The sequence below is a fragment of the Eretmochelys imbricata genome, chromosome 6, assembly GCF_965152235.1.
Source record: "Eretmochelys imbricata isolate rEreImb1 chromosome 6, rEreImb1.hap1, whole genome shotgun sequence".
Taxonomy (NCBI): domain Eukaryota; kingdom Metazoa; phylum Chordata; order Testudines; family Cheloniidae; genus Eretmochelys; species Eretmochelys imbricata.
In genome coordinates, this window is record NC_135577.1 from 65,824,234 (window position 1) to 65,842,568 (window position 18,335).

At 41.0% G+C, this 18,335-nt stretch overlaps 1 protein-coding gene across 1 annotated transcript in view; it reads right to left on the reverse strand.

The window, feature by feature from the left end:
- COX16 (cytochrome c oxidase assembly factor COX16) overlaps window positions 1-18,335 on the reverse strand; it is a 54,756-nt gene that overhangs the window by 17,875 nt on the left and 18,546 nt on the right. Inside the window, exons 2-5 of the mRNA XM_077819973.1 lie at window positions 14,906-14,983; window positions 14,162-14,254; window positions 13,105-13,130; window positions 11,565-11,626 (exon numbers count right to left, since the gene is read on the reverse strand). Coding sequence (XP_077676099.1) covers window positions 11,565-11,626; window positions 13,105-13,130; window positions 14,162-14,254; window positions 14,906-14,983 — 259 coding nt within the window. The remainder of the gene's footprint in view (window positions 1-11,564; window positions 11,627-13,104; window positions 13,131-14,161; window positions 14,255-14,905; window positions 14,984-18,335) is intronic.

Sequence of the window (18,335 nt, forward strand, 5' to 3'; positions counted from 1 at the left end):
TAGCCTTGGAGTACTCTTGCATATCTAAGATCCTAAAGATGCTCAGACAGCCGTGGCTGTGAAAAATTATCATAACCAACTGTGAATGGCTAGAAGACTTAGGACATGTCTACACTACAGCGGCACAGGTATGGCACTGCAGCTCTGTCACAGTAATGCTGTAACGTAGAAGCTTTCTACATCAACAGAAGGAATTTTTCTGCAATACAATACATCCACCTCTCCAAGAGGCAGTAATGAGGTCGATAGAAGAATTCTTCCATCGACTTAGCTGTGTCTACGCTGTGAATTAGGTCAATCTAACTACAGTGCTTAGAATTTTTCACAGCCCTGCAAGATGTAGCTAGATTGAGCTAATTTTTAAATGTACATCAGACCTTAGTCCCCTTGCATGAGTCACAGATCTAGCTATAGTAATGCACGTATTTGTGACTTCCACGCTCTACTGCAGCTCATTACATCCAGGAATTAAGCCAGACAGACTAAAAAAGCTTAAACTGGTACAAAATGCAGAAGCCTGTCCAGTGAGCAAAACAGGCTTCTGTGAGAAGGCTCCAGTCCCTACACTGCTCCTCACCGACACTGGGTCAAATTCAAAGTCTCAGTCCTGATGATATTGAAAGTGCTCCATGGAAATGGCCCTAGTGACTGGAAAAACTGCCTCTCTCTCTCTATAATCATGACCTCCAATAACGGCTATGTTCCACCAAAGCAATGAATCCATTGATCGTGAGTGCTGGAGAAAGAACTCTCTCTAGAGCAAGAAGAAAAAACTCTGGACCGCACGTTATTCAGAACTAAATGCAAATTTCTCCTTAGTGTCCTCACAATAGCTCTTCACATAGTCCACACACACACACACAGGGAAGGTGGAAATTAATTCTTATACTTTTCAAGCTACTCCTCCAGCTGGAGAAGGGAGCGGCGGGGGGGGAGGAAGGGGGAAGAAGAGGGGTAGAGAGTTTTGCTTGCTCTTGGACTTCCATGTAATTGAAAGGCACTCAGATATCATGGTGGTGAGTACCATAAAAGTACCTACATAGCTAAATCTGTGTTTTTATTTCAATTATGACAGACAAAATTTACCTATACGATTATTTTTGTTTTGACTTTTACCATAAACATCTCAATATCCCCTATTTATTGTATTTATTTTACTTATGTCTAGTGATTCTAGTTCGCACGGCTACACTTGTGAAAACACAGGGGAGCACTGCTGCTGCTCCACTCCAAGTGCCCTCTGCTCTTAGCCCACTTCCTTGTGCATTAATTCCTCTCCACCTGAGGGAGCAGAGGGGAGCATCTAAAGTCTAAGACACAGAAATCCTGCAAATTTGTAACTGGCTTGAGTCAGTAATGGAAACGTTGCCCAAAATAAATCTGGTCAGCCAAAGAAGCAACCTGAAACTCCTCAAGCAGATGTGAGACAGGTTGCCTCCCTTTGGATACCACCTGATGTGCTTAGATACTACTGAGCCTGTTTATTATGCCGGCCTGGGTACCCTTTTTACCTGTCTTACTGAGTCAAGCTATTCTATTATGCCTCCTCCAGCACACACACAAGCAGGGCCACGCCCAACTGCAGAACAAAAGACACTGAGATCAGTTCTGTGAAGCCTCAGCTTTAAAGGGACTTGCCCCAGCACTCAGGTGTCCACCTCCCTTGGGGTGCAGACCCAAAGATATGTTATGATGCAGACAAAGCCCTGCTGAATTCTCAGATCCCAGTTGGAGTTTTCAGCAGTGGCCTGGCAGCTGAGAGAAACTAAAAATCAAATCCAGGAGTCCATCCTTCCACACCTGGATAAGGAAGGGGGCATGCACAAAGGTACTTATGCAACATTTTTGCTTTCTTGGCCTTGGAGGCTGCTGTGCATTACACCAGCTGACCAGAAGCCCCTATGGGCCATTCTAGTGGCCACAGTCTGGTTCCTCCTGCACCTTGACAATCTGTGTCTCATGTACCATGGGTTAGGAGGGGTGGTGGATTAGGAGAAATAGTGTCCCTATGTCACTGGAGGATTCCTTCAAATCCTCAGGGAATCCTTTAAGACGAGTTAAGGTAGAAAGCAGGCTTTGTATTTTATTTTTCTGGGAAGTATTTTTTTTAAATGCCTACTTATAGATAAGACCCATTCAAATTATAAACATTATTTGCCAGAGTATTTTGCACTGTATTGGCTCATTCAAACTATTTAAATGAAAAAAAATCCTAAAAAATTGATCATCAAAGAGCAAGTTATTTCCCCAGAAACCTGCCCCAATTTACCCTCCCATTTCTTTCTGAATTTTATTTTTCTCAACACTCAACTGCAGTAACCCAGGCCAGATTTTTAAAAAGTGCAGACAGGAACCCAGGATTTACAGAACTGCCCAGGCACCCAGCATCAGTTGGAGTTAGGTGCCTAGATACACTGGAAATCCTACTAGGTACATCTACATCTTTAGGTATCTATATACATTTAAAAATCTGTACCCCACTCTTAAGCTTAAGACGGCCATTATTCAGCTGGAGTCAGCTGATAAATGCCCTTCCAAGTACTGGCCAGATTTTGGGGGTGGAGGAAGGGTGTCACTTGGGAGCAATGTGAAGCACTTCATTGCTTGCAATCCCTGTCGGCCCAGGGTCTCCTGCAACATGCTGCTACTAGAGCGTTGGCCTCTTCATGTACTTTTGAACCGAAGGAAATGTTTGTTTGTGACAAGAAGTTGTTTGGCACAAGTATAAATCTAATTGTGCTGCCACTAAAAACACTCCCAAGCTGAACACTTTACGCTGATCCTTAGTTAACATCATGGCTCATTTTAGTCTAGTCATAAATAAAACAGTCTCAAAGAGATGACTGTGAAATTTGTGCATGCAGCTAATTTTACCTCAAGGCAGAGCTGTCCCTAAGGGACGGCGAATCTGGGCGACCACTCTGGGCCCCATGGGCTGGCGCGACTGGCTGGCGCTGCATGGGCAGCAGGTGAACCGCTGGCTGGGGGAGGCTACCCTCAGTCCCCGCCCCTTCCACCCGAGGGAGAGTGTGCAGGGAGAGAGAGCTTGGCAGCACCACCGCAGCCTCCCCAGCCCCAGGAGGGCGAGCGGTGTGGCACCAGTCCCCTGGAGCCCAGTGGCTCTGCCGAAGCGGGGCCCTGGGATGGGGTGGGGCAGAGTGTGGGCAGGGCCACGCATGGCTTTTAGGGAGACACCGCCTCCCCCAGCCTCCCCTACCTGCCCCCAGCACGGTCGGTCCCGGAAGTGATGTCATTTCCGCCCCATGCCCCCTAGGGATGGCCCTGCCTCAAGGGCTAGGGAAGAGGTAGCTTTCCAAAAAAAAAAAAAAAAAAAAAAAGGACTTTTGACACTGGGTGGAGGAATCCAAAGCAGATCAGCAGCATTAGTTCCATTTATCATCCAGAAAGGATGAAAGGGAAGGTTTTATTTTCCTAATGTTCAGAGTAGCATCACAATCACCAATTATAAACATGAGCCTAGAACTGGAGTTTTAAAAATGAATTTTCACAATAGCAACTCACTTTCTTCTAGTTATAATTGTAACTATTTATTTGTGTGCGCATATGTATCATTTCTGGTTAGGGGCTCTGGTGCAGATCTAGGCCTTAGGACAGTTTGGGGACCAACGTTAAGGGCCCACCTACACTACAAAATGAAACTCAGTACAACTGTGCTGGAACCAGCTCCCTTTAACATAAGTAGCTGTAATGTTGACTAGATCTTAATATGGTAAACTGGTACAGTTACATCCAAAGATTGGCAAGCACTGACCAAATATTTGACCTTCAGAACTTCATGGGCTATAAAACATTTCCAGAAGGTCAGCAGAAGATGTTTGTGTGTTAAAACTAATTATTTACAAACTAACTATTAAAATATGAGGATTTCAACTTTCATTCTGTAAGCAGAGAAATTCTTGCGGTTGGATTTACTGAACAAGGTTTAAACCAAGTTCTTTTTACCTGCTCACTCCAGTACCAGCAGAAGGGACACAATCTTTGGGAGTATGTATAACACCAGGGCATGGCCCAGAGAGTGACCACGTACACTGGAACCAGATGAATTCTGTTTCCCCCAAAGTACTTTATTATCTGAAATAATCCAGAGTAGCAACAATTGAAGCCTTACGAGTGGGGAAAACAGCTTCCCGAAGCTCACACATCATACTTCTACTCCTATAAAAGGCAAAACAGCAGTTCATTTCAGAGATACAGCCAGGTTGGATCTTTCTTGAAAAAGGAGAGGGGGAAAAATACACTCTAACCTCTTCACGAGGATCTCTGACTTCAGGCTAATGAACTGTGGTTTATGAGCAGATTTAAAAGCTACAGGCAAGAAGGGATAAATCCCAGAGTTTAAAAGTGCAATGTATAATTACACGTAAGCAACTAAATTAGATACTATTTTACTTCCCAGGAGGCAAGGGAACAGCAGGTGAGGGTGTAAGTAATATAGCAAAAAGACAGAGAAGGTATTTACAAAATACATTTTGTAAAATACATTTACCTACAGTTCTTTCTAATACTCTTTGGTTTTATTATAATATTTGTCATTTCAGATGTGTAAAATATAGAGATGGGCCCATCTCATCACCCTAGATCAGACCACTTCCAACTACCAAAAACTTCTGGATCCAGATCTGAACTTTATGGTTTAGGCTCAACTCTTTAAAAAAAAGAGGTCTACATAGGAACACAGAAATTGCCACACAAGGAAGGACCAGTAGTCCAACTGATATCTGACAACAGCCAAGCTCATGTTTCAGAAAATAGCATATAAAACCCTATAAGGCAGCAGTTCTCAAAACGTGAGCCATAGAGCACTGGTGATCTGACAAGAACTGCTGGTCAAGTGGTGTCAGCACTCCTCCTTATTTCCAGCTGTCAAATTGCATTGAGGCAGGCTAAAAATACATTAAGTTCTTCCCTACTATTATTTTTCCATGTGAACATCTGCTGTAATTGCAGGGGTGTTATGTGGTCAGGAATAGAAAGGTAGGTGGTCTGTACAATCAGAAATGGGAAAGGAAGTGTTCATGATACAATTTATTAAATTTCAGTCCATATTATGAAAGAAATTGAGAATCCCTGCCATAAGCATCCAGATTAGCAATACCATAGATGGAGACGGGATCAACTCGTGTTCCAAGATAAAAAACTTATGACCCTTCTAACTGTGACCTGGTCAGTTTACTAGTGGGTGCTATTTTTCTTATTTCTCTCAATTTTAAAAAATATACTAAGCTGAAGATCACAAATGAGAGTGTTTATTTGCCCCCTACTTAGTTTATTGCTAGATTTGCCCTAAGAGTCTGAAATAGAGGATAGGTGGAAGGTGTTTTGGCTGCTACCTGATCACCCTCTATCTGTTTGGCATAATAGTTAAATGTGTATATATTTTCTCACATGCATAGGCCATCGTGAAATAGCAGGGGTTGTCAGCCCTCATCTTAAAAAAAAAAAAAAAAGAAAAAAAAAGGAAAAAGTTCTCATGCAATTAATCAATTCTTTCTAGGCCCTCACATTCTGCTTCATTTCTAGGTGCACATTGATTTATTTGATTTATATAAACAAAACTAGAGGCCCCCTTCCCAAGCTCTGGGCACCTAGCCAATACATTTAATTTCACAGTAACATTTCAATAAAATGGACTGTTCTTTCCGGTGTATAATAAATATGTTCCAATACATGAAATAAGACCTTCAACCCTCCCCAAATGCCTTGGAGAAAAGGTGGGCCTTGCAGCATGCCCTGAAGGTTAACAGATTCCGAGCACTGTCCAAGCATCTTTCCCAGATCAGAAACAGCAGGACGTAGCTCTCTAAAAGGAGCTTTTAAAGCCAAGTCCCCTGAGCTTTGCTACACCTTGATTTTTCTGTAGCTCCAATGGTATGAAGGAAAGAACTTGCTGCACCTTTTTGTGCACTTTTTCATGCATTTCTGGCCCTTCAGTGATCCCCTTCTAAACATGTAAGCAAGTGTAGATCTCTCTAAGGAATTAGGCAGACCTGACCATGAACGCCACAACTTCACAATACTCCAGCACAAGGCATTTTGAGAAAGACAAGAGTTGTTCAGCCTGCCTTTTTCATCAAGGAAGTTGATGCTCTTAACCCTCATTTTAATCTAGAGGAAATAAAAAACAGGCACATGTGCTTTCCTTTGAGGCCAAAAAGTGGACTGTTGTGTTATTCACAAATAGCACAACCCACAGTAGGATTTTACTCTGGAGCTCTGCTGCAGCAGAATTTGATGACTCAGATAAAATAAAATTGTGACGGGTAGGGGAAAGGGAGCGAGAAAAGTAAGACACCCATCTTTAAAATATTAAAAGACAATTCTTCAAGGTGCCTTTGTAAAGCCTCTTTAATATGCTGTACCTGTCCTGTTACAAACCACTTAAACAGCCTGAAGTGCAGGACTTAAACTGAATGCCCTTAGGGTATCAGCTGAGAGAAAGGAAATGTTATATAAGGCAGAGCTTCAAAAACTCTCTCTTTTCCTTGTCTCCACAAAGTGGGTATAATTTATGAAAAATTCATTCATCTTTCCTTCTAAAAACAGAAATCTTTAAATGTTGATTGTACCATATGCTATCTTATCTGCAAGTACTCTTTGTTAATCTAACAAACCTCTCTACAAAATTCCTTTTGCTGCTAATTTTTGTCGGACATATTTTCAAAATCTGTTTTTATGCATTTCTAATTTTCCCATCATTGGTATCTGGCTACTATTGTTAAAACACTTGATCTTTTTTAGGGTATACAAAGGTACCTAACGTTCCACTCTGAAAAATGACTGTAAAAATGTGTTTTCAAAGACATATCTGCTCATTAGTGACACCCCCCCCCCAAAAAAAAGTTTGCATTCCCGCTATCCCTACAGAGCTAACACAGCTAAGAGAGAGTGATCTGAAATTCCATTCCTTTTTGTGCATCAACAGATTTCCTAAGCACTAATTATAGGGTTAATCAGATACACTTGCACAAGCCTTGTGAAGGCAATGGAGCCACACGTGTCACTGAAGACAATCTTTATTACTAGTGACTATATGTAAGAAACCATCCCCAGATCCCAGCACGAATTTGCAGGGCTAGCAGTTTGCAAAAACATCTTTTAGCCTGGACGCTGTTCTCCCAGAGTCATTTTTCATAATTTTTTTATTAAAAGGTTGCTTTTTAATGTATGTGTCAGATTCAGAGCTAAAGCCTAAGTGCACACAGTACAAGTCAGCAATTGGGAGAAGGTGCAAATATGGCATAAATTTCACGTTTACACTCTCTTAATCATGCTAACGTTCTATACAGCACCGGTTCCCTTCTGCCAAGTTATAGGGAAACCTAAGGGCTTCTCTAATTTTCTTTGACAGCAAACAATCCCAGGAGATAAAAATGCAGCCGAAGATAAGCACGGTGCAGGAGCACCCTGGCTACGTCCCCATGCCTCCAACAACACCCCTTTGCACTGCCACACGAGCTGCAAAGAAGGGGAGTGGTATAAGAGCCATTTACATTAGCTCTATGCTTCTGGAGGACCACCTTTGCACTGACAGGTTCCCCCATGAGTCAGCTAACTGAAGCTGGGACCAGATTACACTGACAATGCAGCAAAAGTAATGACCCCACATACAAGAAGTTCTGGCCCATTATCTTTTGTGCAGCTAGGCAATGCAGATATGCAAAGGAACTCATTTAAAAGAGGTACTTGACAATGGAGTATGCCTGTTAGAGCCCTTGAAGTTTATTCTTCTAAAGTCCCAATTCAGGAAATAATTACACATGTGCTTCAAATTTCAGCATAAGCTTAATTCTCATGGACTTCAGTAGGATATAAGAACCCGTCCTGATCAAGCATGGGTCTAAAAAGGAGGGGAAGTTGATTTTTTTTAAAAGAACAGATGTGTTAAGAAAGTAATGTTTTTGCCATCCTAAAACATACTTCATGAAAATGGTAATGCCTTCCTGAAGAAGTATGTATTAAAGGAATTAGACCTGTTATTAAACCGGCTCACTTTCCTGCTATTCTGATGGGGAGAAAAACCCATACTCTCTACAAAGCTCACTGCACAGTATATAAGTAAAAATGGTTTCTTTACTGACATCTAGTGAAGCTCTACAGTAAACTACTCCCTCCAGATTGCCCTGTTGAAAGGTCTCCCACTGTGATGCACAGTAAATTTTTAATCCTAAAGTGTAGCACCAGGGTAGTCCCCTTATCCTGAATAGGATTTGTTTACCTCTTGGTTTTTTTTTTTCCCCAGTATGACCACCACTGTTGCTGAGCTAAGGAGAAGCCAGATCAGAGCGAGGGCTTTCACTCCACAATAGCATTGGGAGGAGTTGCAGTAGAGCTGCTGGCCTTTACAGGGGCAATAACCAGTGGAACCACATAGAACACACATGTGACAGATGAGTAGAAACATTGCTTGATGCACTATTGGAAGGTGCTCAGCTACAATGGTAATGTACATGGTATAAAAACCTATATAGAATAGAATGGGGCATTTGGAATCACAGCTGGATCTCCCACAGCACAGTGTAGTAACTAAATGGCCAACAGGACAGCTGTGAAAGATACTCCTATGTCTCCTGTTTCGATGTCCAAAAATTTGATCTTCAGAGAATGTATGTCATGGTTTGGATGTCTACAGTACCCATCTATTAAAAATTATTCAGGTTCAAATTCCTGTCCTTACAGAAAAGTTTTCTGGAATTTTATAGAGAAGAATAATTTTTCTCTATAAAGTTTTTAAAGGATTCAGCAGAATTATATAGCAGGAGTAAGTTTCACTATTGAACTGAATATATTGGTTGGAATAAAAATGATCTAGAAAGGATCTCATTTTCTATCAAAGTCTATAGGGTTTTTAAGAGTAATTTCTATACAAAGCTATTGCTTTCATCTCCATTAAATTCTATAGGACTTCTGCATAAAGATATTTATTTTTCTATTAGTAATTTTGCTTTGCTTCTAATCTTCCCAGAAGAGGGAATGATTAGGCAACCTAACAGGAGTTCAATTTAAATGCCATCTGGGTTTTTATTGCAAAAAATTGTGTGTGTGTCAATGGAAGTTTTCGGTTCTGGAGGCCAAATCCTCAAGTCCTTACTCAAGCATAACTCCCATTGGTTTCAGTTGGAGTTTGCAGGATTATGGACCTCAACATATGGCTCATGGTAAATAAACAAATTGGAATGTTCAGGGTACTGACATAATGTGAGTAATCTAGTTATCTGGTTCCTGGGTAATTTAAATGGCTCAGCTCACTCTAAAATGTGTTTTTGCTGAGGAAAAGGATGGGCTTTTACTACTCTCTGAAACCCAAAGAAGTTACTCTAAATAGCTATAACATCTGTTGTTGGGACATTAACAGCCATTGAACTGACACACACTGACACTACTGCTCAGCCCATCATTTCAGCTGGCATGGCAATACGTTATCAAATGCACAAATGTCACACACTAACCTTCTTCCCAACTCCTGGTATCGGACAACAAGCTAGAAAGGTATTAATAACTTAGGAATGTCTTTAATGGGGTCTTCTGTTAATTAAACCACAACAGTAGAAAAGAAAGTGGTGCTTAGTTGCATTATTCTTGCACCAAGGCCAGCTGCTCTATTACAGACTCCTCCCAAATACTGTTGTGGAGTGAAAGCCCTCACTCTGATCTGGCTTCCGGTTAGCTCAGCAACAGTGGTGGTCACACTGGAAAACACAAAACAAACAGGTAGACAAATCCTATTCAGGATAAGGAGACTACCCTGGTGCTACAGTTTAGGATTAAAAATTTACTGTGCCTCAGAGAGGGAGACCCTCCAATAGAGGTGCCCAAACCATGCCTAACCAAGGGCTGCATCAGAAAATTGCCAAGAGACCAAATTGCGGTACCACTTGTCACAAAATGGAGAAGATTGTAGCTGCTTCACTGTGAATACAATCAAAAGTGGACCCAACTGAGATTACAGCTCTTAGTATGCAATGCTCCCATTCACAGTATCCTGGCCTTATGCATCTCCATGCTGAGATAAAGGTGGGAAGAAATGAGCTCCTGGATTCTATTCCCACCACTGTCACAAAGCCCCTATATGAATGTAGCCAAGTTATTTAATTTCTATAAGCCTCAATTTCTGCATCTGTAGAATGGAGATAATAATGCTGCCCTACCTCAGGATGGGATTGTGAGCCTTGTTGTAATTGAGGCCTAGCAGAGCAACTTTTAGTTGTGAGTCTAACTGGTGAAAAGTGAGTAAAGGTTTGTGAATTGTTACAATGACTTGTTACATAAAATTATTTAAGAAAAGATTTAAGAAGGAGACAAAAAATTGAATTAATTTAAATAAATAGAGAGGGTCTACTGATACCACTCAAGGACAGTGCTAAGATTATGAATGGTAAACAAGACGAGTTGGGGACTGGAAATCAATGGAACAAAATTGGCTCTTTGGACATTAGACCTAATTGGTGGACAAAATAATGCGAGAATGCGCTATTCCACCCATCACATCTTTTTGGAGCCCTTAGAGAGAGGTCCGAGGGAGGGGGCGGGGGAGGACCTTTTACCAACACCACAGTTGTGACAGAAAGATTTTGCTATGACACCAAACCCTGATACTCCCCTGGACATGCTTGATCAACATCACTGTACCAGCAAGGACCCAAACCTGATACCTGTGAGACTCTGCTCTGAATTCCCCTTCCTGGTATGTCCCTTTACATCCCCAACTTTCTTCCTCCTGTCCTCTCTCTCTCTCGGCTTTTCACCTGATCCTGAAATCAGTTACACTGCATAACACCAGCATGGTGAGATGAGACACACCATTCAGCTCTGCTTAGCCTGAGAAGGACCAGTGAAGGAGAAGAATCTGACCAATCAAACACAATGTCCCCGACCAGGAAGGTGAGCCAGGTGCAGAACAACGGATATCGTTGACTCACCTGCCAGCCCAAAGCAACTGTCCATGACCACCCTATATCTTCAGATCATTACTATCCTATCTTTTTCTCCCCATTCTGTTAGTCTGTCTTGTCAAAAGCCAGACAGTGACTATTATACCTGAATCAAAACTGAACAGAATTAATCTTTTCTTCCCCACCAAGGAACGTTTGACAGAAGAAGAGATTCTAACCACTCTAACCTCTAAAGAGAGAGAGACTGATAGTTTTTGTATAATCACTCAATTTCAGTTGTAAGACTTTTTTGCCTTTTGATTCTTGCCTTTTTGGGTGTTTCAATTAATAAATTTCTAACCTCTGGCATGAATTTCCTAATGTGTATGCCACAGTTCTAAGCAGGCTGAGATCTCTGTATACCAAACCCCAAACCTTGTTTAAAATTGTTTAAGGTGGGACAGTTACAGGGTCATATTAATACCTTTGACTCTTTGGGACCACATATTCCATCTAAATACAACACAAAAGGCTTAATTAATTCAAATGTTTTTAAAGAGTTTTAAGATCTTCATACGGAAGGCAAGTGCAGGTTATTATTCTTCCAGGGGAGAAACTGCAAAAAAGTCCTAATAATTTTGTTATGTTTATTTACATTTGTAAATAGTCACCTACCCACAACTTGCTCTCCTGATGAAGGCTTGCACTCTAGGTATGCTTTACAAAAACAGCTTATTCTGTTGTAATACAAACAAAATTAATGAGTGACAAATGAAACAGATGCTATAATCATTAGGCTTGTCAATGGATTTTATACTATATAAATTTAGTTTTCTTTTCTTGAATTTTTTTGTTCCTTCTAAAAAAAGTTTGCTTCTTTTCCATTGGTTGCAATAGATTGTATCCCTTCTCCTTTCTTAGTTTATAAGTTAAAATGGTTCTTAATACTATTTTTTTATGGACATAAAAACAGAAACCAAAGAAGTACATTGTTACGACCGGTTTGTCCATAACCAGTCCTAGATCTGTGTTTTTAATCCTCTGCAGAAACTATATTGTTCTGTGTAACTATCTTCTACTTCTGAATAAAATTATATGGGAAAAAACACAAGAGAGAGATGCATCTGCCTTAACTAATACAGATTTCAGTAGAATCCAGCTGTCCGCTCTCAGATTCCTGAGCTCAGGTGGACACTCCTCTGTGTCCAAGCTTCCCCTCAGCCTTCCTGTACTACTGTGTGATTCATTGATGCTTTCACTTATTAGAAAAATGGGGACAAGGAGTATCACAGACATTAATTATCCCACCCTTTTTATGGACCAGAGAACTAGTATTGGACATTACAGAGGCCAAAATTAACTGTCAGCATTTGGTGAAGACAGTGAGGTGAATACAATGGTGAGATCCTCACCCCTGCCGTGACCCCTTTGTATTTGATAAAAGAGGCAGAGAGGTGTGGAGAGGCCATAAAAGCTTAGGACCGACTGACAGAGGATCCCTCCAATGCAGGCACAGCTGTAAGTCTGTCTTTCAAGAACCCCTTGCAAAACCTGATACAGGAGGTATGTTGGAGGCGGGACCGTACCATGCAGAGCTGCAGAGACGCTGAGCGGTGCTGCCTCCCAAATGACAGCCCAGGGAGGTTGTGTTTGACCCCAGAGTCATCTGAGTTACAAGGGCTTTTCCAGGGCCTAGAGCAGCCAAGGATCAGAATGGAGCTAAGGTGCTGTATAGCTACATTAACCCACCAAGTTCTGTTCTTCACCTCTTAAAATAATCCAATGATTTTTACAAAAAGTGCCATGGAATCTTTAATGATTACAAAGGGTTAAAAGCTCATTTCTACATCTCATTGGAAAGTCAACAGCAGAATGACTGTGCACCACTATGACACTCTCTACCTCAAAGTAGCACTCTGGAACCACCATATTCACCATGGTGATATGAGTATGATATGTTTTGTATAAAGTATATATTGTGAGCTACCATTCAAAAAGTCTTGATCTGTTGAATAACCTGTTGGATTGTATGTACTATCATTGTATGTGAAATTATGAAGCATTACTGTATGTGTAACTGAAATATGTTGTGAGGTGGGAACACCCACAACCATCCTTTCAGTTACAAAGGAGTAGCCATCAATAGTCATACAGCATTAATGGCTCATCAAGAAAAGAATCCACTATCCTAGAGAATTCTCAGAGAGTAACTCACATCACAGCAAAGATCTTTCCAGCAAGCTGAAAGGAAATGAGAGAGACAGTGACATAATCACTTGGCCACTCCTCCTGCCCCCTCCCTCGCAATGCAATACCCGGAGGACAAATTTTATGAACTGCAGAAGAGTGGTCCCAGGCTGGAAATGGTGTCCAGTCTGTGTATTGAGGATTTGTAATCTGCTTGTACCATCTGTCAGGGTGAGACACTACTTGATTCAAATCCTGCTTAATTTGAGGAACCTGGACTATGCATCCGATGAAGTGAGCAGTAGCTCACGAAAGCTCATGCTCAAATAAATTGGTTAGTCTCTAAGGTGCCACAAGTACTCCTTTTCTTTTTGGACTATGAATTTATTTTTGTTTCTTAAGTAGCCAACTCTGATCTCTATGCCTACTAATAATCACTTAAAATCTATCTATCTTTCTGTAGTTAATAAACCTGTTTTATATTTTACCTAAAATAGTGTGTTTTGGTTGAAGTGCTTGGGAAATCTCAGCTCAGTTTACAAAGGCTAGTGTGAGTCCATTGCACATTGAGAGAGTGGCGAACTACATAATTAACTTATACTGGCCAGGCTTCTGACCAGTGCAAGACAATACAGTTCTGGGGTGCAAAGCTGGGGGGAACTGCCTAGAGCCTCACTATTGACGGTTCATGAGTGGCTGGAAGATCATTCATGTAACACAGTTGGGTGTGTCCCTGCCTCTGGATGTCTGTGTAAGTGCAGTGCCTATCAGAGGTTTGTAACTTGACATCAACATCACAGTGTGAGAGGCAGCCCAGGCTGGTGGGTTTGAAGGGCTCAGCAGTCACACAGTTCAGGTTGTACTCCAGGGACCCAGTCACAGCCACAAACTGAGGCATTGATTCAGTAATGATTCAGAAGTGACAGTGCCACTCAGTGAATCACCAGCACCACTTTCTGCAGTACTCAGTGAAAGATTCCATAACTAATATCTTACTATTATTGAGCATTTACTTCACCCCAGTTATGGGTTTTCAGTTACATTACAGGAAAGATTCTTTCCCCTCCTCCCTCCTTCCCCCATACCTTTAGTACAAGTTTCAGATATGCGGGAAGACTGGGAGGGGAAGGGCCCTCTATCTCCCTCAGGGACACTAGAGCAACCCTCAGTGGGTATGTCTAAATTGGGAAAATAAGTGACATTTTAAAATGTGTTAACTAATACATGTTTATTAACACCAAATTTTAAACACCACTTATAACATGAGAGATGGTTTAATGCTTTTAAAAAGTGTGTTAGCTGGTCTTGGTCAACCCTAGGCTCCTCCTACTCTGCCTCACTGCCACCTTGGGTTGACCAGGACCATTTAACACCATTTTTTAAGGAGTAACATCCCGTCTATCCTAGGCACTAAGTGGTATTTAAAAACGTGTTGGTTTAAACATGTTAGCTACCAACTTTTAAAACACCACCTATTTTTCTGGTCTAAACAGAGCCATTGTAACCATCATCCTTCTGGCAAAATCACCCGCCTTCACTGTAACTCATCACTGCCCCTCTTTAATCAGTGAGAGGGGCTTCTGCTTTGCCATGCAAGATGTAGCACTACTCATCTTACTTTTGCTCTCCAACCTGCCACCCGGAAAAGCTGGAAAGTTTCATTATCATCATTATTTGTTTTGTGGCGTGCCTCCCATGGAGCCCCAACCATGGATGAGGGCCACACTATGCTAGGAACGCTACAAATACCAAATCATACTATTTTTCCAGTCCTCGCTATTTTTTTGGTGCTCTCTAGATTTGAAAAACCAACAAACAACTTAACTTACCTTGCTGTGGAGTTTTTGAGCATCATAACGGATTTGAGTGAACTCACGGAGACCAAAGGACCCACCAATAATCAGGAGCTGAAATATTAAACAAAGAAAAAGCACTTAGAGACAGCATAGTACAAAACACTCTGGACTACTACAAGAGAACATTGACTTTCACCCATTGCAAGTGTCATGAGGCCTCACATTCTTCCCAAGGCAGAAAAAAGACTCAAAGAGGTGCATCACCTGATAAGCAGGGGGCATCAGAGCTTTCATCCATAATAGCCTGTCTATGGATCTCACCAAGTTTCTAATTTATGCATAAAGGAGTGTAGGGGGAACTCATATTTTCTCAGTGCCTGTTCCCTCCCCATCTCTCACCTTTACAATCTTCATAAATAATTTTTTTCTAATGGCTCCTTGATTTATCAGCAGCAGAGGACACTGCTACTGGATTTGTTCTATTTTCATACCAACAACAGGGAAGTAACAATGCCCAGCTGGCTTATTCTCATGCCTGGGCATAAAAAGGACCCAATTAAGTTTCTGGAACAAACCAGCAAGATTGGAACAATGGGCCTATTGACCTTTATTATGTCACTGAAGAAATCAAACCCACTGCACCTGTATCTTCATTATTGTCCCATTTATTTTGTTGGAGTTCCCTCCACACCCCTGAAGCTTATGAAAAGGAAGAATAAAGGAAAAAATAGACAAGGCAGAGTCTCATGTCAGCATGAAGAAAATTATTAAATGATTTGTTCTTCTGACAGGCAGAGAGACGTCACAAAGCGTAAACATCTATTTTAACCTTTAGACAGCCCTGCCATGCTCAGACAACCTAAAGATCAAGAACAGCATTAAGGGCTGGCTAAGTAATCTAGCTGCCACATGGAAGATCAGAGCTCTGACTCTTGCTCTGGCCTGACATGCTCCTTCTGCTGTTCTCTGGCAAGGCCTACTGGCTGACATACAGAAAGGGAGGGCAACAGGCTTCAAAGAGAGACATGTCTGAGGAAGGCAATGGGAGGGGGATGTTCTGAGGACCCCAGAAGAAAAACTGTGTGTGCCCTTCCTAACTAGCACATTACCCCTGACAGATTATTTCAATGATGCAGTATTTGTTCTGTTTTTTAAAAAAAACTGACTTTTCTTCACAGTTTATTCCTCCTGAAAGGTGCTGGCCAAATTGATTTTCCACTGGAAGAGGTCGGGCTGCCCCACAACAGAAACAGCAACAGGTAGAACCTCCCCTCAGAAGCTGAAAAGTGACAGATTGGTAGCACTGGAAACTGACGCCTTCTAGATAGCCATAGAAATGAGCACCCCTTGGCAAGTGGCAATGAGCTCTAGAAGGAGTTAAGTCTGCACATTCTCATTCTGTCTTGATCTTTTGGATAAAGCTGTGAATGTACATGACAATTAGAGCCACATGTAGCAGTGGCTTTTGTGATATGGACACCTACCTGATAGGAACTGGACCCAGAACTACAACTCATTTCAAAAAGCAAATCAAAAACCATCAAGTGGTAGCAAATAACTTTCAGTAGCTAACAACCTGAACCATTATGAACCAAACTGGGGGCCAGATTTCTGATTCCACCATTCAAGGAAGTGATGATGTTGTCGTCACAGATGCTGGATCAACAAACACACATACTGCAGAAAGCAGGGATTTGTATGGGAAAAGCTTCTGCTCACTAACAAATATTTTGGTAATAAGATAGGAGAAGAAAAAAACAAAAAAACCCAACATGCTGATTAAAAGTGGCTTTAAGATTTCCCTAAATATGGCACTGGTGATTAACAAGAATCAACGTATTTGATGACCTGAGTCCGATTGCATGAAGCACTGAGCATCTCACAGGATGAGGAAATAACTAAACAAACTGGTTTGAGTCACAGCATTTATTCTCATTAAAAGAAGAATCTCCTTTGAAACCAGTCCTCTTTCATGGGTAATGACTACTGTGTTAATTAACAGCCCAATGATTTACCTCACATTCTTAAAGCTCCAATGAACAGACCACAAGAGTGGTTTCAAGAAGTTTACTGCTATCACACACAATAGTTTACCAGCTGGAACCATACAGTATGAAGAATGCAGGGCCGAAGCAGCTGCACTAGAAAAGTATCTGGTACCCAGTTGTCAATCCAGTCAGAAAGCAATAATTAGTCTTGTTAGGTCCATTAAGCATTAGTTTGTCCAGCAACGAACACTCATAAAATTATACTATATAACGCATGTTCACTTTGTGTCTTATTCACAAGGACTTACAGTTAGCCTGTTCCTCATAAGCCAAGCCCTACTAAATTGAGAATGGTCAATACACTGTGGTTTGTAAAGCCACTCTTTAACCAAAAGGAAATGACAACGCACACTCTTACTTTGCTGCATCAAAACATTGTATATAATAAGATTTAATAATCACCCTTTGTGTGTGCCATAAGCATGGAAAAACACTCAAGATTTAATGAAACAATAGTCATACCACGTGTGTATGTTCGGTCTTGTCTTGTTCTGTATTGATTTTGACCGGTTACTTGTTTGGCAGAGACCATTTACTATATACTACCCAGCATACTTTCAGCTATATACAGCACATGATAAACAAAAATGCTGCATACACTCAGATATACAAAAGGGGGCTGGTGATTAGATTATCTATTTTTCTTAAAATTCAGTATCTGAACTGTACTACCTAATTTAGATTGTAATACCAAGATGCTGTCTTCCTCCACATATTGTACAGCACTGAGCACTACAGTATTAAATAAATAAAATAATAATAATAATAGGCCTAACTTGAGGTTCGAAGCAAAATAGATTGGTGGTTTCAGACTTATACACATTACTTGTTTGTTCAGACCACAAAACCACCACCAGCCAGTAGTCTCTGCAGTGGAGAGACCATGACTCAGCTGGTGTGACTAAATTACTCTGTTGCTTAGAATACAGTTCCAAACCTTTACCTGCCCTAATTTTACTGACACCACCGTTATATTATGAAATCTAAGGAATGTTTAAATTCTGTGTGAAGAGCAAAAAGTAAAACAGTTTGGACAGTGAAACCAGACTGCTTGGTTCTGTTTTCTGATTTCCAAATCAGAAATAGCACCTTCCCTAACAGGGACCATTGGGTGTGCAATAATATAAATATTTCCTACCACCACTAATAATAGTTGTTAATAATTCTTACCAGTGTTACAATTATGTATATAATGCCAAGCACCTGAAGGAGGAGCAGTAATTAAGTACATACTGAAAATTAAAACCAGGGTGGATTTGATTTAAATCAAATGTATTTAAATCATTATTTAAATCACTAGTCAGGAAGATTCGATTTAATCATGGATTTCTACATAAAAGTGCATTCTTGTTGGTTGTTATAACCTTAATACATATTCTTCACAACTCAGAGATAGATGTAGGTTTCATTTTTAG